Source organism: Lonchura striata, chromosome 5, assembly GCF_050655825.1.
Source record: "Lonchura striata isolate lonStrDom1 chromosome 5, ASM5065582v1, whole genome shotgun sequence".
Lineage (NCBI taxonomy): Eukaryota > Metazoa > Chordata > Aves > Passeriformes > Estrildidae > Lonchura > Lonchura striata.
Window position 1 is genome coordinate 72,783,906 of NC_140707.1, and position 24,000 is coordinate 72,807,905.

General features: G+C 47.3%; 1 protein-coding gene across 1 annotated transcript in view; it reads left to right on the forward strand.

The window, feature by feature from the left end:
* MDGA2 (MAM domain containing glycosylphosphatidylinositol anchor 2) overlaps positions 1–24,000 on the forward strand; it is a 193,832-nt gene that overhangs the window by 84,667 nt on the left and 85,165 nt on the right. Inside the window, exons 4-6 of the mRNA XM_021536048.3 lie at positions 6,735–6,931; positions 11,036–11,168; positions 22,723–22,992. Coding sequence (XP_021391723.1) covers positions 6,735–6,931; positions 11,036–11,168; positions 22,723–22,992 — 600 coding nt within the window. The remainder of the gene's footprint in view (positions 1–6,734; positions 6,932–11,035; positions 11,169–22,722; positions 22,993–24,000) is intronic.

Below are 24,000 nucleotides of genomic sequence, written 5' to 3' on the forward strand. Positions count from 1 at the left end.
TCCCAGGGTCACGCTCCTCATCGTGGGAACAAGGAGGGAACATTTGCTTCCTTCCAGCAGCTGGAGATGCTGCTTGTTTTCTCTGCCGGGGCTGTTCTGCACATGCAGCACTGCAGATGCAGAATAAATCTCATTGAAAGGGTTGGAGAGGGGAAAATAACTCACATGGAGCTGGGAATAACTTGGTTCCCATTTTTTCCAGCTTGGTTAGAGCTGTTGTATGTCCACACTGGACATGTGAAGGGGTGGAGAGCAAGAGAGCTCATTTTTCTTTCTGTAGGATGCAAAAATAGAAAAATTAATTGAATTTTTGAGGTTTATATCTCACACAAAGTATTTCAAATCTGCCTTGATAGAGAAGCTGTGACTGCTTCATCCTGGAAGTGTTCCAGGCCAGGTTGGATGGAGTTTGGAGCACCCAGGTGCAGCCGAAGGTGTCCCTGCCCATGGCAGGGGTGGCACTGGGTGGGCTTTAAGTTCCTTCCTTCTAACCCAAACCATTCTGGAATTCTGTGAGTTATGGAGAATAAATCCGAGGAGGAGCAGCTGAGGGAGCTGGGAAGGGGCTGGAGAGTTCCTGAGGAGCTGGAAGGGAATGGAGAGTTCCTGAGGAGCTGGGAAGGGGCTGGAGAGTTCCTGAGGAGCTGGGAAGGGAATGGAGAGTTCCTGAGGAGCTGGGAAGGGGCTGGAGAGTTTTTGAGGAGCTGGGAAGGGAATGGAGAGTTCCTGAGGAGCTGGGAAGGGGCTGGAGAGTTCCTGAAGGAGCTGGGAAGGGGCTGGAGAGTTCCTGAAGGAGCTGGGAAGGGGCTGGAGAGTTCCTGAAGGAGCTGGGAAGGGGCTGGAGAGTTCCTGAGGAGCTGGGAAGGGAATGGAGAGTTCCCGAGGGAGCTGGGAAGGGAATGGAGAGTTCCTGAGGAGCTGGGAAGGGAATGGAGAGTTCCTGAGGAGCTGGGAAGGGGCTCAGCCTGGAGCAAAGGAGGCTCAGGGGACCTTGTGGCTCTCACAGCTCCTGCCAGGAGGGGACAGCCGGGGGGTCGGGCTCTGCTCCAGGAACAGGGACAGGAGGAGAGGGAACGGCCTCAGGCTGGGCAGGGCAGGCTCAGGGTGGGCACAGCAGGAATTTCCCCATGGAAAGGGGGCTCAGGGATTGGCACTGCCCAGGGAGGTTTGGAGTGCCCATCCTGGAGGTGACCCAGGAATTCCTGGAGGTGGCACTTGGAGATCTGGGCTGGGGACAAGGTGGGCATGGGGCACAGCTGGGACTCAGTGATCCTAAACTCTTTTCCAGCCTCAGTGATTCCGTGGTTGAAAGCTTGTGTTGGGCCAAGGAGGGAAAATAACTTGGAAAACACGGGACTTTCACATTTAAAGATAAGTTAGGAGCTGAATGACTCCCAGAGGAAAAATAACATGGAAAAAACAGGACTTTCACATTTAGGGATAACTCAGGAGCTGAATAACTGCAGCTCAGCGATGCGTCACCGCTGTCTCCGCTCTGCCCGCCGGGATGAAGCCGTTCCCAACCCTTTCCCAGATGTGTTTTATTCTTATCCCGCCTGCTCCGAACATCTGAAGACAAAGGCAGCTAATTAACAAATGAAATCAGCAAACTGCAGGCCCAGCAGCTGGGAGGAGATGATCCAGCAAATCCAGGCTGGATCCTGCCAAGCTGTTCGTCTTTGTGCCTGTCCCGGAGCTCAGGTCAGGGCTGTGGGGATCGTGATCCCCGTCCCATGCTCCCAGACAGCTCAATGCCTTTGGAATTCTGCACGGGGAGGATTTTAACAGCGTCTGCCACACTTCTGTGCACCTCCACTCCACCGCGATGATGCAATTCCCAGGGAATTTGGATTAGACCTATTTTGATCAGCTTAGGTTGAGTTTTCCATTTGTTCAAGAGCTTAGGGATGTGTGAGGGGAATTCTTCCAATCCAGTGTTTACCATGCCTGGCCCATCTGGGTTTTGGGGAGTGTTTGGTTCAATTCAGAGATTAAAGACTGAGAAATTGAACCTGATGGTGGCACAAACCTCTGTGGGAAACATCTTTCCGTAAATATTTTCAGGTTGATTAAGAGACTTTAACTGCGTAGCAGCACCCATGAGTTCAGCTTGATTTAAAGATTGATTTAATCTGGTGACTCCTCATAATTTCATCAACGCAAAATGAAAATTTTATGATTTTTTTCCCTTTCTATTAAAACAATGAAGAGATTCATCTTGTTGAGCTTCTCAATGTTAAATCTTTATAGGTTTATTTTTTGTGTGGTATTTGAAATTGTATCTGGAATGGTTTGAGATGGAAAGGACCTTAAATCCCACCCCTGCCATGGACAGGGACACGTTCCACTGTCCCAGGGTGCTCCAAGTCTCATCCAACCTGGCCTTGGACACTTCCAGGGGTTTCCCTGGGTGACCATTCCAAGCCCTTCTCTTCCTTCCAGCCTTCCAAGCCCCTGGACATTCCCGTGCTTCTGGGAAAGAACAGCCACCCCCAGCCACCCACATGCACAGAGCTTTAAGAAGAGGGGGGGGGGGGGGTAAAATCTGTTTAGAAAATTGAAAATCAATTAATGCTGATTCAATCAGAATTGAAGCCAGAATTCTGTAGAAATTCCATGAGCACTGGGATCATGTGGCTTTAACCTACCTAGCTAAAGGCAGGGAATTTTGGAATTTCCCTGCAATATCCCTGCAGAATCATTTGTCCGAACACCATATTTTTCCTGCTTTTTCTCTTTTCCAGCTCTGACACGGCCTGAGCAAAGCCCAGCCTTGTGTAACCAGCCAGTCACACATTTGTGCAGCCCTTCCCAGCACTGGGAATGCTCAGGGAAATCTCCCAAAAACTGGGAGCGTTCTTCACTCTCCTGGTACTGATTCTGCTTTGGCTTTGCTGCAGCTGTCGGGATCTTTCCAGCACTGCCGCTGGAAAAAAAAAAATCCATCAGGTTCTGCAGTGGGAATTTTCCATTAATTGACCATTATGAAATGCTTTGGCAGAGGCTTTGCTGCAGTTCCATTCCCAGCTTGGATTTCTTGGAGCTTTCCCGATATTCCTATCAAAATCCATCCCTTGCTGTAGTTCAGTGCTTCCTTGGAAAGGATTCGCTGGAGAGGGGCTGGGGACAAGGGATGGAGGGACAGGACACAGGGAATGGCTCCCACTGCCAGAGGGCAGGGATGGGTGGGAGATTGGGAACTGGGAATTCCTGGCTGGGCTGGAATTGCCAGAGCAGCTGTGGCTGCCCCTGGATCCCTGGCAGTGCCCAAGGCCAGGCTGGGACCGTGGGAGGTGTCCCGGCCATGTCAGGGGTGGCATTGGATGGGATTTAAGTTCCCTTCCATCCCAAACCATTCCCTGTTTCCATGGTTTTGCATGGACCTGCTCCAAGAGACCAGATTGGACAAGCAGGTGACGACATCACAGCTCCTGGAATCATGAGGTGATTTGGAATAATTTATCTAAAATGATGTCTTGACCAACCCCTTCCTCAAACCAGGGCCACCCTCAGGGTCTGATTCCTCAGGACTCTGTCCAACCAAGCTTTGGATGTCTCCAGGTATCCCATGGCCCCTCTGGACACTTACCTGTTTACACAGGGAATTTGTTTTCCTTATGTCCAGGGGAAATTTCTCTTGGTGCAGCCTAGATCTCATGGTCCTGTCCTCTGCACCTCCAAGAAGAGTTTTTCACCTTCTCCAGAACTTTCTGGTAGGAAGCTGAAGACAGAAATTCCATCTACTCTTCATCCTGGCTTCTCCTTTGCCTTCTCCAGGAGTCCCTGGTTGGCTTTTGAAGACAGAAATTGGATTTTCCCTTCATCCAAACATCTCCAGGTTGGCCAAACCCAGCTCCCTCAGGATGGTCTCCAGTCACCTTGGTGCCCTTCCCTGCATTGTTCCAGTTTATCCATGTCCAAAGCTGGACAGGGCGCTCAGGAATTTGCTCCCAGGAATGGGTTGGAGAGGAAGGAATTTTTCCCTGGAAAAAGCTCTCCTGCTCTTGCAGCCAGGGTTGGATGTGGTTTCAGTCCTGGTTTCTGCCCCATTTCCAGGTTTTAAGGGATTTCCTCTGTTTTGTCTTGAGTAACTTCATGAAAATGAAGCTGAGCCCAGAGTTGGACCTCTCTGGTCTTTGTTCCAAGGATTCGCCTTCATCCGAGGGTCAGAGATTGGAAGAGCATCCCTGGATTTGGTGATGGAGCTCATGGCTCCTTGCTTGCCATCCAGGGATGTGCTTTAACAAGGATAACCTGGGAATCAATGCGGGAAACGTTCTGACCTCCACCAAAACTCAGGAGTTTGACCCTAAAAATTGCAGCAGGTTAATTTTCTCCTTTTTGCTTTCAACTTCATGAGGAGAATCCAGAATTTCTGAGCACTCTCAACCCTTTTCAAGCGCTGCCGTGATTTCAAATAACCTTTTGAACAAAACTGAAGTCTCATTAGGAAATGCCATCCTAATTTGGAGTAGCAGATCCATGATTTTCTTCTGTGATCTTAAATTAAACGTTTTGGAGGGGGGGATGAAGGTAACATTTCTTTAAAATCCGTGCCCCATTATGAGATATTATTGCTGGAATTGTTGGGAATTTTGGAAGAGTTTTTGTTTCTAATTAATCAAGAGACTCTCCAGCTTCAGTCTTCTTATGCAAATAGAAACCAAGCAGCTCAAAATGAATTTTTAGTCTTAAGATGAATTTTTAAGCTTTAGGGTTGGCCTTTTTTTTTTTTTTTCCTGGAAATTGCTTTTCAACATGGAATTCTTATGTGTTCTAATCTATTTATTTTATTAACAAAGTTCTTCCTGAAGAATTCCATGGATTGTCAAGCTTTGGAAGAGGCTGTTAGGGAAGGGCTGGAGTCAGCACTGCTGGAAAAGTTCAGCCAGTTGTGGATGTGGCTCTGGAGGCCGTGGTTTAGTGCGGAATGTGGTGGTTGATGGTTGGATTTGGTGATCTCAGGGGGCTTTTCCAACCTCAGCAATTCCAGGATTCTCCACCTTTGCAGAGGGATTTGTGGGTGCCTTTGACTGGCTCCTTTTGGTCACTTGAAGATTTGAGAACCTCATTCTCTATTTCATTGAAATTTGGCCTCAAATAAATCTGATGGATCAACATTTTGATAATTACTCACACCAGACAATAGGGTCAAATTTGGGGATAAAGACCTACCCAAAGGGTTTTAAGGAATTTTAAGGAATAAGCCGTGCTGAGAAGGTTCTGGAATGGTTGCAGCCAAGGCTGAGTTGCACATGGAATGTTGTATTCCTGTGTGCCTGAAGGGCACACCTGGAATGCTGAGTCCAGGATTCCAGCACAAGAAAAACATGGCAGTGTTCGCTTGTTCCAAGCAATTGCTGGAGAGATCATGGAGATGCTCCGAGGGCTGGAACCCCTCTGGAATCAGGCTGGGAGAGCTGGGAATGTTCCTCTGGAGAGGAGAAGCTCCAGGCAGAGCTCAGAGCCCCTGGCAGGGCCTGGAGGGGCTCCAGGAGAGCTGGAGAGGGACTGGGGACAAGGATGGAGGGACAGGACACAGGGAATGGCTCCCAGTGCCAGAGGGCAGGGATGGGTGGGAGATTGGGAATTGGGAATTCCTGGCTGGGCTGGAATTGCCAGAGCAGCTGTGGCTGCCCCTGGATCCCTGGCAGTGCCCAAGGCCAGGTTGGACACTGGGGCTGGAGCAGCCTGGGACAGTGGGAGGTGTCCCTGCCCATGGAATGGGTGGGATGAGATGGACTTCAAGGTTCTTCCCCCTCAAACCATTAACTTCCAAGGATGGAAAGACAGGAGAAGGGGGAATAATTTCCCACTGCCAGAGAGCCAGGATTGATGGGATATTGGGAAGGAATTCCTGGCTGTGAGAGTGGCCGTTTGGAATCTGTGTGTTTTTAACCAGTACTTAGGAAAACATCCCTTGCTTTCCTGATTTTTCCTTGTTTGATTTCTTTCTTTCCTCAATAAAATTGTCCCTCCAAACAAAGCTCAGAAAAACCCCCAGACCAGGAATTTTTTTTTTTTTCCTGGTGGGATAAAGCCCAAATTAATTACTTTGGTATTCTCATATTCCAAGGGCTATTGTGTTTTTATTCCTTGTGGGCCCAATTCCTCGTTGTGGGCATCTCATTTTCTTGGAGTTGCTGCAGTGGGAGTAATTATCTGATATCTGTATTTTAATCAAGAGAAATGTGTTCCAAAGCCCGGGATGAATTTACCTGCTGGAAGTTAAATGCCTGTAACTAAAAGCAGGGAATCTGCATTAAATTGCTGCCTTAAATTGCAGCTTTTAAAGCAAACAGCTGCGTGCACATGATCCATGGACTCCTAGATCCTGCCATTTGGATGCAAATCAGGCTGTCTATTTATTGCCAAAGCTTTATAATTTTGTGGAAAAGAGTTAGAAGAAACAAGGAGTAAAGCTGTGAACCAGACGAAACCACGGTAATCATTGCACTATAATAGAAATATGATTGACATTAGCATGAGATTGGCTGTGTTGTTCTGACTAAAAATGTGAGTTTTGAAGGAGATCCAGTTGGGGAGCAGGAAATAAATCCTAAACCTGATTTCTTCTGCAAAACTCCTAAAATCTGGGGCTTTTCGAGCTGTTTTGTCTCTGTTTCACCCTTGACTAGTTATGAGGCGTCGCGGGAAATTCCCAGCGCCGTGCTGCTGTCGGGTCGGCTGAAGCCTGGCTTAAACGTGGTTTTCCCTGCCCGTTTTTCTCCCAGATTTGGATGATCCCATAGTCACGGTCCACCAGAGCATCGGGGAAGCCAAGGAGCAGTTTTATTATGAGAAGACCGTGTTCCTCAGGTGCGTGGCCAACTCCAACCCGCCCGTGCGCTACAGCTGGCGCCGCGGCCAGGAGGTGCTGCTGCAGGGCTCCGACAAGGGGGTGGAGATCTACGAGCCCTTCTTTACCCAGGTAGGCCTAAAAAACGGGAATTTTTCTTCCATCTTGAGGCTTTGCAATGGGATCTGCCCGCTGGGTTTGCGGGGTGAGGATTGGGGATGGCCTCTCGGTGGTGATGCCCCCCCAAACACTCCTGGGTGTTGTTAATAGATTTGCTGGTATAAAATATATTTAGATTGTTGTAAAAAGATGAATTATTATATATTTTTATATGTATGAGGGAGTGATATCTACAGTAGGCCTTTTAAAGTGACTTTATTGGATCTTGCAAGCCCAAACTTCTGATTCCCATCTCCTCATCCTTCCTGATCCAACTCAGTGATTCCACGCTCAGCATAAATTAAAGCCTTAAAAATCTCTTCACGTAGATTAGATTTTAGGAAAAATTTATTTATAGAAGAGGTACAGGCTGCCAGAAGAGGGGTGGAGTCTCCATCCCTGGAAAAGTTCAAAAACCATGTGGATGTGGCACGTGAGGACATGGGTTAATGGAGAACATGGAGGTGGTTGATGATTGGAGTTAATGATCTTGGAGGGCTTTTCCAACCTTAAAAATTCCATGATTCCCGACTGTGGGAGCTCTCTATGGGAGCTCCCCATGTCAGTTTTTATACTCCTTTTTTTCTGCCTCTTTTATCTTTAAATACAGGGTTTCATTTCACAATTCTCCCACTTAAAAATGAGGTGTCAAAAAAGGAAATAAAACCTCGCCCAAAGTGTTCCTGCTCCCATTCCCAGCCCTGAAGGAATCCTGGCTCTGTCGGATAAGCTGACATTAATTTATCATGTACACATTTGCACCGAGGCAGGATGAAAAAAGGTGACAAATCCCATTGTCTGTGGCCAAAAGTATGGGATGGTGTTTGAAGAAAAGAAATTAAAAAGAAAGGGGAAAAATTGGTTTGGAAAATCCCAAGGGATAACAAGGAAATACAGAGGTGAAAACTGCCTGGTAATTTGATGTTCAGAGCAGAAAGCAACTGTGACTTTCATAAATAATTTTCAGTTAATGATTTGAGAGCACCTTCATTTGTAGCTTTTTATTGTGCTTGACAGCTTTATATTGCTCCAACAACTCCATGTTTTCCAGAGAAATGTGGAGCCCGGAACCTTGCAGAGATGGGAATTAAATCACAGAGCCAAGTTACTGGTGTCCTAAATGTAATGAGATTATTTTTAATTTAACATTAACAGACCCAGTTTGGCAAATCTGGGGGCTTTGCTTGGACTCGAGTATAAACTGGAGTTTTGAAATGTTTCAATTAAAAAGGGAAAGTGGATTTTTAAATTTTATATTTTATTATGGAAATGCTGAGGATTGCCTTCCCTAAAATCTAAGGATTCATCTACTAAAATGTGTCACATGAAATTAGATTATTTTTTTTTAGGTTATTAAGATCACCCTTCCTAAAATCTTGGTGTGGGTTTAATTAATGAACAAATCAGATTGTCCTGGTGATATTCCAGTCTTATCCATAACCTTTCTCCAGTTATTGGAGGGCAGCTGGAATTAGCATGGCCTGGATCTGTGCAGGCAAGATCTACTCTGTTTATGAGAGGAAAAGATGTAATTAAAGGTTCAAGAGTCATCAACATCTTCTGCTTAATTACTTCATTTCATGGTAGGGATGCAAACAGGGAGAGCTGATGGGAAGAGGGACAGACAGCATTTGGTTTCAGAGGATTGAGACTTGGGAATTTTGGGAGGGAATTTTTTTCTTGAGGGGTCTGAAGGTGGATCTTAATCTGGAAGTGAAATGGAATGGAAAGGGAAACAATTTTTCTCATGTTTTTTACCCCAAAAAATAGTTTCTATTATGATGCTTTTATTATTCTGGTAAATACAGAATCCTGGAATGCTTTGGGTGGGAAGGGACCATAAAGCTCATCCCATTCCAACCCAGGAATCCCAGGCTGCTCCCAGCCCCAGGGTCCAACCTGGCCTTGGGCACTGCCAGGGATCCAGGGGCAGCCACAGCTGCTCTGGCAATTCCAGCCCAGCCAGGAATTCCCAATTCCCAATCTCCCACCCATCCCTGCCCTCTGGCAGTGGGAGCCATTCCCTGTGTCCTGTCCCTCCATCCTTGTCCCCAGTCCCTCTCCAGCTCTCCTGGAGCCCCTCCAGGCCCTGCCAGGGGCTCTGAGCTCTCCCTGGAGCTTCTCCTCTCCAGGGGAACATTCCCAGCTCCCCCAGTCTGGCTCCAGACCTTGGAGCAGCTCTGTGGATTCCTCTGGATCACTCCAGCAGCTCCACATCCTGCTCTGCCCCCAGAGCTGGAGCAGCTCTGCAGGTGGGCTGTCATCTGAGCAGGGCAGAATCCACCCCCTCTTTCCCTTTTTGCCCCTACCCTGGGATGATCCCAAAATCCAGTCAGCAATTACATCACAGGAGTCACTTGGAAAACTGGGGAAATCCAAACAAATTCCTTAAATATGATCAGATTCTTCCAGTCAATGAGGAAACATCAGCCTCTTGTTCCAGCACCCATGGGGAGAGAAACGGAGCAAACCTGCGCATCCTTATCGACCAAAATGTTGGAAAAATGAAATTCCCGAATCCCAAATCTCAATGGATATTTTTTCCCTGAGAGTTCTTATCCTCGTTGCTCATTGGAATTGCTCAGCCTGAGCACGAGATTAAATTTGCTGTATTTACAATAATTACGCAATTAGACATAATTAGACTAATTATCCCAACCAATGAGGAAAATATATAAATTTTTTATAAATCTCTGCGAGCTGGGGACAAGATCCAGAATTCCATTGGGAGTTCAGCCCAAATTCAACCTGGAGCTGTGGAGGGAATGCTGGGAGGAAGCTGCCCAGTGCTTCCAGAACTCACTGCCTTTGGCAGCCTGGACCAGGCCCTTTCCTATTCCAGAAAAACCTCCTAAAGCAGGAATTTGATCCTTAGGAGCAGCCTTTCCAAGGCTTAATTTTGTTCCCATTATTTCCATGGGATTGGTTGTCCGTAGAAACTGCTTAAATCCCAGTATTCCCAAAATCTCTCCAAAATTTCAAGGACTGTTTATTTTCTGTCCTGCTCAACTCTATTATTTTATATGGATTTATTTTTTTTTCCCAGTTCTGTACATTCATTTTCTCAAATTTCCTTATTTTTCCTAGACATTCCTGGGTAGTTTATCCATGTCTATGTCTTCCTAAGGCTGTGCCTTTCCAGACCCTTCCCTATTCCCAGAGAAATCTCTTAAAGCACCAATTTATCTTTAGGCGCAGCTTTTTCAAGGCTTGGCCTTGCAATGGGTTTAATTTTAATCCCATCATTTCCATGGGATTGGTTGTACACAGAAACCACTTAAATCCCAATATTCCCAAAATCTCTCCAAGACTTCAAGGACTGTTCCTTTTCTTCCTTGCTCTGCTGTATTTTTTGTATGGATTTATTTTTTTGCCGGGATCATACATTCATTTTTTCAAACTTCCATATTTTTCCTAGATATTCCTAAGCAGTTTATTCACTTTATTTTTAAAAATAATTTCATGTGTTCCTAAGGTTGTGCCAATATTAAAGTTGTTTGGATTTATCGGGACACTGGATAATGAATATTTTCCACGTTTTTCTTTTGGAACTTTGCATGGGGGATCTCACATTCCCATTTCCCAGTTTCCTGCTGTCTATATTTGAAGGAATTTGACATTACATGTCCCATGCTCCATCCCTGCTCCCTGGCTAAAAATAGAATCCATCAGCTCCTCATTTTTAAAGGAAAACAGGAGGAATTTAATACCTTGGGATTTTTTTCTTCATGGAAACTGCATCTTATAATAAATTACCCTGAAAAATTTGTGACTTGAAGGACTCAATCAAACCAATTTCCCTCTGATTTACCAGTGTTGATATTCCCTGTATCCTGAGGAAATCCTCTGGGGGAGGATCTCAAAGCCTGGAAAAGTTGTTCCCATTTGGTGGAATTTCTTGCAAATTTTTTTTAGGGTCATCCCTTCTGGATCTGTTGGTTGTGTCTTGTGGATGTAACATCGGGGTCAATCCCGAGAAACACACTTGGGAATGCTGGAGGAGGATGGAAATCCCAGATCCGTATCCATTTTTCCTCTGCTTTTGCCCCTTCCTGACATTCTCCCCTCCTTTTCCAGGGAGAAACAAAGATCCTGAAGCTGAAGAACCTGCGACCTCAGGACTACGCCAACTACAGCTGCATCGCCTCGGTGCGGAATGTCTGCAGCATCCCGGATAAGATGGTGTCCTTCCGCCTCTCCAACAAAACCGGTGAGCTCCAGCAGCACCCCCTGCCCTGGCTGCGCTCAGCTCCAGAATTTGGGGCTCTTTCAGGGAATCCTGGAATGGTTTGGGTGGGAAGAACCTGGAAGTCCATCTCATCCCCACCCCTGCTGTGGGCAAGGACATCTTGCGTTATCCCAGGTTGATCCAAGCGCCAGTGTCCAGCCTGGCCTCGGGCACTGCCAGGGATCCAGGGGCAGCCACAGCTGCTCTGGCAATTCCAGCCCTTCCCTTCATGTCCCTCTCAGCCAGGAATTCCTTCCTGATATCCCATCTAAATCTACCCTCTCCCAGCTTAAAGCCATTCCCCCTTGTTCTGGTCACTCCAGCCAGGAATTCCTCCCCAATATCCCACCCAAATCTCCCCTTTTCTACCTAAAAGCCATTCCCTGGGTCCTGTCCCTCCATCCTTGTCCCCAGTCCCTCTCCAGCTCTCCTGGAGCCCCTCCAGGCCCTGCCAGGGGCTCTGAGCTCTCCTGGAGCTTCTCCTCTCCAGGGGAACATTCCCAGCTCTCCCAGCCTGGCTCCAGAGGGGCTCCAGCCCTCGGAGCAGCTCCATGGCCTCCTCTGGATCACCCCAGCAAATCCACAACTTTCTTGTGCTGAGAATTCCAGAGCTGTAATTTCCCAGGTGGAGTCTCCCAAGGACAGAGCAGAGGGGGGCAATCCCCTCCCTCCCTGGACCCTGCATCCTCAGCCCCCTCCTCCAATGCCGTGACCTCACTTTTCAGGCAAAAAGATTTCTTTTTTCCAGCACAGACCAGTTTAAAACACAAAGCCAGCCCCAAAACCCAACGCGAGTGCTGGAAATGGAACAGCTGAGGCCACCCCAGAGGCGTCACCGTGCACAGAACAAAGCCCAGGGTGACAATTAAAACCCATAAGTTAAACAATAATTTAAACAATAATTTAAATCAGAAGGTAGAGGGGTTTGTTGAGATTGGTTTTGTGTCTAAAGGCAGCAATTAATCTGCAAATTTCTTACCTCAATAGATAAGAAATTTGAAGGGAAGCACCCCCGTGGCAGGGGTGGAATGGGATGGGCTTTAAGGCCCTGTCCATCCCAAACCATTCCACGATTTTGGGATTCTCTCCCCATCTCTCTGCCTTTACCTGGACCGTGCTTTACTTGAATTTCTATGAGCAGCAACAAATTCCTCCTTGTGTAGAAATCCATGGATCTGTTGTTCCAAGCCCAGCTCAGCTGAGTGGCAAAGAGGAATTTTTGACAGCTGATGGTGTCACCAGTTTTCATGGGAGGCATTAAAAAAAGGGAATTTTAGCCCCAGTTCCTGCTGAATGGCACATGGAACACTCTGAGCTAAGAATAACCTGAATGGAGCTTTTCAAGAGCGTTCATTGTTTCAAAATGCCAGAGAAAATGCAGGATATTTACCCAGAAAACCACGGGGATTCTGGGCTCCTTAGAATAGTTCCTGTAATATGATTGAGGAAAAGCAAATCAGGCTTTTATCTCGCTCCACAAAGCAGCTTGGGTGGCACTGATTCATTTGGAAATGATAATACTTTGTCTATTAGCAGCCAGTTTGGTGCAGGTGATCATTAATCCATAAATTAAGGCTGAGTTTTGGCAGCTTCCAGGAGAAAATAAACCAGCCCAGGAACTTTTCCCGAGCAAGATGAGTCTTTCAATCCGTGATTTTTCAGCTGCCTGCCACAGCTCATTGAAATCACAGCTGAAGCTGCTGCTCTGTCTGGGGCATGTGGTGGGAGACAAATTAAAAAAGGCTTAATTCACTTTTAATCCCTCGATTAGGCTGAAATCTGTCATGATAAACTTGCTTTGTTTCCCGTCAGTCAGACAATGCACTGCAAAGGGAATTATGGAAGGTGGAAAAAATATTTCTCTTCACATTCCCTGGCATTCCTGGGGGGAGGTGACGGGGTTCTGCATGAAAGGGGCTGGAAATCCTGAGGGTCCTCTGAGCTGAGCACTGCAGGTGGATGATTTTATAGAATCCCAGAATGGTTTGGAATGGAAAAGACCTTAAATCCCATCCCATTCCACCCCTGCCATGGCAGGGACACCTCCCACTGCCCCAGGCTGCTCCAACCTGGCCTTGGGCACTGCCAGGGATCCAGGGGCAGCCACAGCTTTTCCAGGATAATTCTTTAGCAGAAAGGAATAATAGGAAATAAAGCTGGAAAGGATCCCAAGGGATACCCCAGTCCTGTTCTTTATTAGGTTAACCTTGCCCTACCAATCCCATTATCCTGACTGGTTTTGACTCCCTGCAGGGCTGGCAGGGAATCTTTTCCTGGCGTGGAATGAGGAATTCTCCTCTTTCCCTTTGCAGCAGGATTTTCCCTGTTGGAATGTGGGTGTCTTGTCTCAGGAGAGGCTGAGGGAGCTGGGAAGGGGCTGGAGAGTTCCTGAGGAGCTGGGAAGGGAATGGAGAGTTCCTGAGGGAGCTGGGAAGGGAATGGAGAGTTCCTGAGGAGCTGGGAAGGGGCTGGAGAGTTCCTGAGGAGCTGGGAAGGGAATGGAGAGTTCCTGAGGAGCTGGGAAGGGAATGGAGAGTTCCTGAGGAGCTGGGAAGGGAATGGAGAGTTCCTGAGGAGCTGGGAAGGGGCTGGAGAGTTCCTGAGGAGCTGGGAAGGGAATGGAGAGTTCCTGAGGAGCTGGGAAGGGAATGGAGAGTTCCTGAGGAGCTGGGAAGGGGCTGGAGAGTTCCTGAGGAGCTGGGAAGGGGCTGAGCCTGGAGCAAAGGAGGCTCAGGGGACCTTGTGGCTCTCACAGCTCCTGCCAGGAGGGGACAGCCGGGGGGGGGCAGGCTCCCATTTTCCATGTAAAAACCTCCAGGATAAGAGGAAATGACCTCAAGTGTCACCTGTGGAGGCTCAAGTTGGATATCAGGAAAATTCCTTCATGGAAAGGCTTCCCCAGCCCTGGCACAGCTGCCCAGGGGAGTTTGGAGTGCCCATCCCTGGAGGGATTTGAATCCTTGTGGATGTGGCACTTGGGGACAGGGAGCAGTGGTGGCCTTGGCATTGCTGGGAATGGTTGGACTCGGTGTCTTAGAAGAGTTTTCCAATCCTAACAATTCCATGAGCGCATAAAGAACATTTCCTTTATTCCCTGTGGGGGGGTCACATCATCCCAGTGTCCCCAGGTCCTGCTGATCTCCTTGGAGAAGCTCAGCCCTGTGGGAATGCAGAGCTCTCCGCATTCCCAGCCCCCCAAACACTGGGTCCAACCAGAGCTGCTTCCCTGCATTCCCAAAAAACTCCCTTTTATTCCATGCCTGGATCCCAGCTCCCTTTTCCCTCGCACATGGCTGATGTTTGTTCCTGCCCAGCCTGCGTCCTCCGGAAGCCTGAGGGTCCCTCCTTGGCAGCTCCTCATTAGCCAGCCATCCCTAATCCACTAATTAGGATGTTGCTGCTGCAGCAGGGCTGGGCTGAGGTGTCTGGAGCTGTTCAGGCAGAGCTGCAGCCGGGGAAGGGAGGAACAACTCATCCCTTCTATTTTCGGAAAGCGGGAATTGTGCTCTAGGGGCTTAGATCCACGACCCCGGCTTGCAGGCCTGACTTTGGCGTGGCTGGGGTGGGTTTAATCCTGCGTGGATCTAAATTCCACGATGGGTTTAAACTGCTGAAGGGAAGATCCCGCTTCCCTCAGCGCCTCTGGATCAAATCCCCCACGGAATGAATCCCTCCAGGGTGGGAGTCGGGAGCTTTTGTAGCCTCTCCCGAGCAGAACCAGCGAGGAAGCGCCTTGAAAAGCCAAGATCCGCCTCCCTTCCTCCCGCTGGAATTCTCAATGCCACTTCTGTGCGTGAACGGCAGCACGAGCCCACCGGGGCATCAAAGTGCTGGAAAAGGGAGAGGAAAAGCACCCGGAAAAAAAGGAGCAGAAAGATGTGAGTCATCAGAGCTGCTCGAAAAGCAGAGGGATTCTGGAAAAGTTGGAGGAGGGGAGAAAAGGGTATTGAGGAATGGGATAGGGAGAATTGGATTGGCTTTTGTGGATATATGGGAATATATGAACACTGTGCTCAGCTAAAAAACCTTCATGAATGTGATTTATAGTTATCTTTGTTTATAGGGTTTGATTTTAAGGAAAGGCTCTTCCCCAGAGGTGCTGGCACTGCCCAGGCTCCCCAGGGCACGGGCACAGTCCCAAGGCTGCTTCAGGAGGGTTTGGGCAGCGCTGCCAGGATGGACAGGGTGGGGTTGTTGGGGGGGTCTGGGCAGGGACAGGAGTTGGGCTCCGTGATCCTTGTGGATCTTTCCCACTCAGGATATTCCAATTTACAATTATCTGATCATTCCATTCTTTATTTCTATCCTGCAACTCCCCGCTCTGCTCCCTGAACCTCAGAATTTTCCATTTTTGACAGCGTGCCCAGACAAAACCATCTTGCTCTTGTCTCAACTTTAAGCCTCTTTATTTCAGGGACAGGCTCAGGACAGACTGAAAAATGAGATTTTTTTTCTTTTTAATCCCTGACAGGAGCAATGACTGCTCAGGGACCCCAGTGGGAGGTTCAGGGACATAGACAAGGGTGGCTCTGGCCATCAAGGGACACCTGCCCTGGGTGGGGGGAGCCACCCCTTTGTCCCAGAACAATTACCAGCTGGAAATTTCTCCTATGTGCCAGGGAAAACCCTAAATCTTGCCTGTGACACGAGGGGTTGGAATTAGATAATCTCTGAGGTCTCTTCCACCCCAAAGCATTCCATGAGGAACCATTCCTGATGATCCTAAAGCACTTGCAATGCTTAAAGCTCCTCTGGGAATGTTTTACCTCAGTTATGCCATGTATCAAGTCAAAAAAAGGACACAAACCTGAAACATCTGGGACTTGAGAAGCTTCTCTTTATTTCTTCTTGACCTGGAAGTGCTGGAAATTTAAAGGCAGTGAAAAGGAGATGGGAGAAAAGAGAGAGTAAATAAAAAAGAAAGATGAGGTGTAAGAGAAATATGTTTTATTTGCCTAAACACAAGGTTTTTAGAACTAGAACTGTTCTAGAACTCTAGAACTGTTTAGCTGGAGAATTTTCTCCTCTTTTCACACGGTGTGCAACTTCCACTGGGATCTCTCTGGAGGAGCAGAGGATAAACATAGAAAAGTATAAAAGATATTTTAATCTCTTGATCAGTTTTAGGATTTTTTTTCTTTTATTTTTCCCTGGGTTTATTTTCTAGGGGTAATCTGGGTTTTTTGAAGTCCTGATGATGAAAAAAAGGACCTGCCCAATTGCAGGGTGGGCAATAAAAAGTTGACTTTTTGCCCTGTAAAATAACAGTAAAAAAAATTAAAAAGATGATGGGGAATGAAGCTGAAGGAGGGGAGATAGGTTGGATTTATGGAAGAAATTCCTGGCTGGGAGAATGGTGAGGGGCTGGGATGGAATTCCTGGAGAAGCTGTGGCTGCCCCTGGATCCCTGGCAGTGCCCAAGGCCAGGCTGGACACTGGGGCTGGAGCAGCCTGGGACAGTGGGAGGTGTCCCTGCCATGGCAGGGGTGGGACAAGATGAGTTTTAAGCTCCCTCCCAATCCCATTCTGTGTTTTCCTGATTCTAACTCGAAATCTGTGAATTCCAACCCACTCTTGTTTGAACTTTATGGAGTAAATAGTTACAGGAATGCTGCTTCCAGCCTGGCAGGGAGCTCAAACCATTCCTCTCTGCACACTGCGTGTCTCATTAGGAATATTGGCTTTGTGTTCCTGCAAGAAATACTGCCTGTGAATGAAATGGATGCACACACAGCAATGGATATAAAAATATAATTCAATTATGTTCTATTACTTCGGTTCTGCCTTTCAAATAATGCCCCAAACTGGAGGAAATAATGTCCTTTCATTTCTATTCATCACAGCTGAGAGCCTTGTCAAGGACATGACTTGCTGCCTGTACTTTGATATTGCTATTAAATTATTGGGTTTCTTCTGCATTTCCAGTAATCCCTAAAGCCAATTGTGACATTTCCTCAATTCCATACATCCAGCCTAAATACCTCTATTTGTCTCACTGTAATTATGACACGTTGGCAGCGGATTTTTTCGGGCTGCTCCAAGAATGACAGATGGATTTTCCTCCCCGCGTGATTCCAGCCTCAGCTCCCCATCCCAGGCAGCAGCAGGGACTCCACCCCTTCAAATTCCCTCAACATCTTCATCTGATCCTTGAATAAATCCCAAAATGGTTTGGGTGGGATGGGACCTTCAGGGTTATCCCACTCCACTCCCAAATCTTCCACTCTCTCAGGTTGCTCCAAGCCTCATCCAACCTGGCACATTCCAAGGACAGAGCAATCATAGCTTCTCCGGTCCAAAGTGCTTGGCCTTAATTAGCCTGGTCTAATTAAGAGTGTTAAGGAGTTCTTAATGAGTGCTTGCTTGTGCTCAGTCTGAGAGTCTTGCCCCAGTCATAAACCAAGACCAGGGCTCATTTCCTGCTGGTTTAGGATTATCCCATTCTGATCCCTGCAGGCCAGGGACACCTTCCACTGGGTCAGGTTGCTCCAAACCCCGTCAAAATGGGAACATTCCAAGGATGGAGCAGCCACAGCTTCTCTGGTCCAAGTGCTTCTCTGGCAGCCTGGCCTAATTAAGTGTGTTAACGATGACTTAAGGAGTGCTTGGTTTGTGCTCAGTCTGAGAAAACCTTCCCCCAGTCATTAATCAAGCCCAGGGTGTGTTTCCTGCTGGTTTAGCACCTTGTGAGGACTGGGCTATGTGGGACCCATTCATTATTAATTTCCTAATCAATCTCCATCCATCTACCACCAGTCTCTGATTTGCCTTTAACACAAGGCCACAAAAATGGATGTAATTCCCATTTAAATTCCTGGTCGTGCCTGGTGCAGCAGGGCTGGGTGTTGTGACCTGTCAGGGTCAACTGGTGAGACCCCAAAAGTGTGAAAGTCCTTGTTCCCCTAGCCCGGCAGCCAGAGGTCTGGAATGCATGAAGTCGAGTGTTCATGGTTGTTTATTTCTTTTATCTAAACATTCTTTCTCTGACCTGCTGAGCTCTGGCTAGCAAGGAGGCCGTGGCATTCTGTCTGCCCTCAGGGCGGTGTTTACCTTTTATATCAAAATTTATGTACGGTCCGTTTATAACAATGCACCAATATCTAACATCTGTGTTGGACAGAGTGTCCCCATCCCAAACCAACAGAAAAGTGTCACCGTCACAGCAAGACATGGAGGACAAAAAGAAGGAGAAGAAGGTCACGACACACCCAAATTCTTCCATCTTGTCCCCATTCTAAAAATCCCAAAATTCTACTTTTCCACCCTGTGTTAACTCAGCTACCACACTACTCAAACCCTTGTGGTCTGTAATTCCAACATGGAGTTGGCAGCTTTCCACGGGCTAAAATGGAAGCCACAGGTGGTTTTGAGTTCATGTCATTGTCTCTGAGCCCCCTGCCAGGGTCTGGAGCAGCCAGGGCAGCCAGAGGGATGAGCTGGGCTCCGAGAGTGACCCGCCGTCGGCTCCGCAGGCAGCTCTGAAATCCCGGGATGCGGCAGCGCCGCTGCCACACGGCAGCCTCTGAATGGGAGCCCCTTTCCCAAGGCTGCAGCTGCGGCGTGAATGGGAGCGGGGCAGATTCCCTCCGATCAGTAGGGCCTTGTTCTGCCAGGGGAGGAGCTCCCAGCGGCTCTGCCGCTCTCTTTGTCCCCTGCCAAGCCAAGCCTGACTCCGAAATGTGGGATTGGCGCTCGGAAACCCCGACTTCCAAAGGGCAGGGGAGATGCAGAGCCCTTGGGTGTGCAAATGTGGTGTTTGAAAAGCGTGCTGCAGGCAAGTTTTGGGAGTGTTTCCCAGAGCTTGCTATTGTTTGGTAATGATTTTTGTTATTCCTAATTGAGTCCAAGGAAGGTTTTGACTGGGAGTGTTGGCTGGCTGAGGCTCTGCTGGGTTGGAGGTTGTGGTTGGGAGAAGCTTTGCTGGCTAAAGCTCCATGGCCCAGTGTTCCCCTCGTTAATCCTGGAAGTCATTTAGAACAGACCTCGGCTTGGGAAGAGGCTTTGAGAGTGATAACAGACCCCGCTTAGTCCTGACTCTTTCTGGCAGGGATGGTTTTGTTGCATTTGGAATTCTTGGAATTTATGGGACTTTATACATTAACCTCTCCTGTGTTCCCATGGCTGCCCCTGGATCCCTGGCAGTGCCCAAGGCCAGGTTGGACATTGGAGCTTGGACCAGCCTGGGACAGTGGGAGGTGTCCTGCCATATCAGAGGTGGCACTGGAGGGGCTTTAAGGTCCTTCCAACCCAAACCAAATTCCAGGATTCCATGATTCCCTGGCTATAACTTCCCATTCTTTTCTCCTTTTTCAGAAAAATATCAATGTAAAGGCTCATTCAGGAATATTGGGAATATTCCCTGCATAAGAGGGGTTTGACCCTTTATCTGCTCCACTGAGTCCTGTTTGCTGAAAACCTCAATAACCTTCCTAAATTTCTTAAAATTTTTCAGATTAAATCTAGCTTGCCATGTCTGTGGCTGCAGAAATCCAGGGATTTCTCTTTGCTTTTTTGGGATTGGAGCTGAAAGTGAAACTTGTGGTGTAAATGAAGAGAAACTGCTGTATCCAAACCCTCATTTCCATGTACTTTCTGTTTGGAGTGCCAGGATGAAAGGGATGTGTCCCAGCCTCTTTATCCCATCCCACTTTGTTCCTGAAGGATGGCAAAGAGCTCCCTTTCATCTGCAGGATTATGGAAGTGGCCCCATCAGCTTGGGTTGACGTCGGTGCTTTTATCTTTTGCTTCAAGTTTTGAAGGATTATCCGTGGTTCCCTCGTTCCCTGTCTCGAGATTTGATGGGAAGTGGGAGCAAAGAGCGGCTCCTTGCTGGAACTGTTCAGGAAAAAGGATGAAACCCAGGAGAGAGGAAGGGAGAGGGAAATAAGTGTCAGCTGGGGGTTGGTGATGACCCCACAGGTTCTGGTTGTACCTGGATCCCTGGTTTTGTCACCTCCTCCCAAAAAAAACCCAAACAACAAAAAAAACACATCCTGAAGCAGAAAACATGGCATAATTCCCAGTTTCCCAGCTGGAATCCCAAACCAGGGATCCACCAGCTGCTGGAGGCCTCAGCTGATGGAAGAAGAGCTCAGAAGGTGAGAGCAAAGAGACCCTGGCACAGCTGGCAGAGCTGACTGGTCTGGGGTCTGGATTTTTAGCCATGAACCCAATTACTTTGGTTTTAAATTACCTGAACCAGGAATTCATGCTGGGAAGGATCTGAGGAGTCCAAAAATGGGAGGAACTGGAAGAGAGGGCTTGGATTGTGAATCTCTGCTCTCCTAAGGAGTTTCCTTCTGGTGGGACTGGACTGAGGGAGTGGCTGGAGCTGTGTCCAGGAGGGATAGGATGGACAGCAGGGAAAGGTTCCATATTCCAGAGGGTGCTGGCACTGCCCAGGCTCCCCAGGGAATGGATGGTGACATTCCCGAGGCTGCCAGAGCTCCAGGAGCCTTTGGACAGCACTCCAGGGATGCCCAGGGTGGATTGCTGGGGGTCTGGGCAGGGCCAGGAGCTGGATCCATAATCCTTCTGGGTTCCTCCCACTCAAGATATTCCATGAATAATCTGGTTCCCAGTTCTCCCAGTTTCAGGACAGGTACAAAGGAAGCTCTTCCCATTTTTTTTTTTTTTTTGTTCCCGCTTCCAAATGCAGACAAAGCAAATTCCTCCAGGGTGAAGCCCAAATGAAGCAAACTCTGATTTTGTCTGATTCTTGTATTTGCCTCTAGTGCTTGGTTTGTATTCCTTTAATATTGAAATAAGATTCCCATCTAAAGCAGAACACCCGGGAATATCTCCCTGTAATAACAAGGATGGGGATGTTATTTTGGAATGTAACATTTTTATTGCCTTTCCCTTTTTATTACCACTTTTGCTGGCATTCTTGGCCCAGAATGTCAATCCTTCACCTTTATTCCTGAGGGGTTTTTTTGGGTTTTTTTTTTGGTTTTGTTTTTTTTTGTAACTGCTGCTTTTCCTGGCCTAGCAATGGATATTTATACATTGGTTCATCCTTTATGCAGCTTAAAGGATGCCTTGGAGCAGAGCCTGGATCCAGCAAGGGTGGATCCCTCACCACAGGGGACACAGGATGTCACAGCTCAGAGTTTGATTTTTAAATGTATATTTATATTATTTTATATTTATATTTATGGTGTTTATATATTAATATTATTTATCTTCTTTATATTTTATTTATATCTATATTCTCCAATGAATTGCTGCCCTGTCCCTTATTATTGAGCATTTGCTTCTCTTCTATCACATGGAAATATTTCATGGAAAAGGCGAGAAAAGGAAAGAGAATTAAATTTAATCACTTCTTTCTGAGGTCAGCAGCATCCCCCATCAACCTGTGCTGACTGCTCCCACAACACCTGGTCATGGGATATTATGGGAATTTTATGGGAATTATGGGAATTAGGTGTGAGCTGCAGGTTGCACATCCCAGAGAGGGAAAAACTCCTCTGTCCAGCATGGCTCAGTCTCTCCATGTGCAAAGAGATAACGTCCCAAGGGAGATGCCACTCTGGATTCAAACTTCATGGATTCATCCTGGTTGGCAGCCAAGTTCCCAGGAGTTCACTGGAGAGAAGGTGGATGAAGAGGGATGGATGAGTGGCAGGATCTGATGTCAGGAGAAGAGGCTTCCCATGACAAAGAAGTTCTTTACTAGTCCCTTTTCCCAAGGTTTCCAATCCAGTGTGCTGGCACTTGTCCTACACACAGGTGGGATGTTCCATCCCAATTGTGGCTTCAGGGCTGTCCATCCATCCATCCATCCATCCATCCATCCATCCATCCATCATCCATCCATCCATCATCCAACCATCCATCCATCCATCCATCCATCCATCCATCCATCCATCATCCATCCATCCATCATCCATCCATCCATCCATCCATCCATCCATCCATCCATCCATCATCCATCCATCCATCCATCCATCCATCCATCCATCCATCCATCCCTCCTCCCATCAATCCATCAATCCCTCTCCATGCCCAGGGAATGTGGCTGCCCCTGGATCCCTGGCAGTGCCCAAGGCCAGGTTGGACACTGGGGCTGGAGCAGCTGGGACAGTGGGAGGTGTCCTTGCCGTGGCAGGGTGGGATTTAAGGTCCCTCCCAAACCAAACCATTCCATGATTTTGTGACTCCATGGCTATAACTCTCCCTGCTTTTCTTTATCTCCTTCTCCTTTCCTTACTGGAACAACCAGTCAGAGCTGGAACAAGAAACCAGTGAGTGCCAGGACACAGGGAATGGCTTCCTACTGCCAGAGGGCAGCGATAGATGGGATACTAGGAATCAGGAATTCCTGGCTGGGAGGGTGGGCAGGCCCTGGCACGGTGCCCAGAGCAGCTGTGGCTGCCCCTGGATCCCTGGAAGTGTCCAAGGCCAGGCTGGACAGGGCTTGGAGCAGCCTGGGACAGTGGAAGGTGTCCCTGCCTATGGGACCCTTTCCAATCCTTTAAGATCCCTTCCATCCCAACCATTCGCTGATTCTGTGATTCCTGTTGTTCTGCAGCATCCCCTTCCATCAAGCTCCTCGTGGACGACCCCATCGTGGTGAACCCTGGAGAAGCCATCACCTTGGTGTGTGTGACCACCGGGGGGGAGCCGGCGCCCAGCCTGACGTGGGTGAGGTCTGCGGGGGTCCTGCCCGACAAGACGGTCCTGAACGGGGGCACTCTGACCATTCCCGCCATCACCTCCGAGGATTCCGGCACCTACAGTTGCATCGCCAACAACAACGTCGGCAATCCCGCAAAGAAGTCCACCAACATCATTGTAAGAGGTGAGTTCAGTTGTGAAATCATGGGCTTTTCTCCTGGAGGACTAGTCCTGTCCTAATCTAGTGGGACAGCGACATTCAAGGTTCAAAGTTTGAAGTTCAACGTTCAGTGTTCAATGTTTAATGTTCACAATTCAGCATTCAACGTTCAACATTCATTGTTCAACATTCTATGTTAAACATCCAACATTCAATGTTCAACATTTAAAATTCAATGTTCAACATTCTAATTTTAATGTTCACTGTTCAACATTCATTGTTCAATGTTCAATTTTCATTGTTCAATGTTCATTGTTCACTATTCAACATTGAATGTTAAACGTTCAACATTCATTGTTTCAACATTCAATGTTCAACGTTCAATGTTCAAAATTCAATGTTCCCTATTCAACATTCATTGTTCATTGTTCAACATTAAATGTTAAACATTCAACATTCAGCATTCAACATTCAGCATTCAAAATTCAATGTTCAACATTCAATGTTCAGTGTTCAACATTCAAAATTCAATGTTCACTATTCACCATTCAATGTTGTACGTCCAACATTCATTGTTCAATGTCCAACATTCATTGTTCAGCATTCAGCATTCAACATTCAATGGTCAACATTCAAAATCCAATGTTCAATGTTCAGCATTCAAGGTTTAATGTTTAATATTCAGCAGTGTTCAACATTGAATATCCAACATTCAAAATCCAATGTTCAATGTTCAACATTCAAGGTTTAATGTTTAAGATTCAATGTTCATTGTTCAACATTGAATATCCAACATTCAATGTTCAATGTTCAATGTTCAACATTCAAGGTTTAATGTTTAACATTCAACATTCAGTGTTCAACATTGAATATCCAACATTCAACATTCAATGTTCAACATTCAAGGTTTAATGTTTAAGATTCAATGTTCATTGTTCAACATTGAATATCCAACATTCAACATTCAGTGTTCAACATTCAAGGTTTAATGTTTAAGATTCAATGTTCATTGTTCAACATTGAATATCCAAC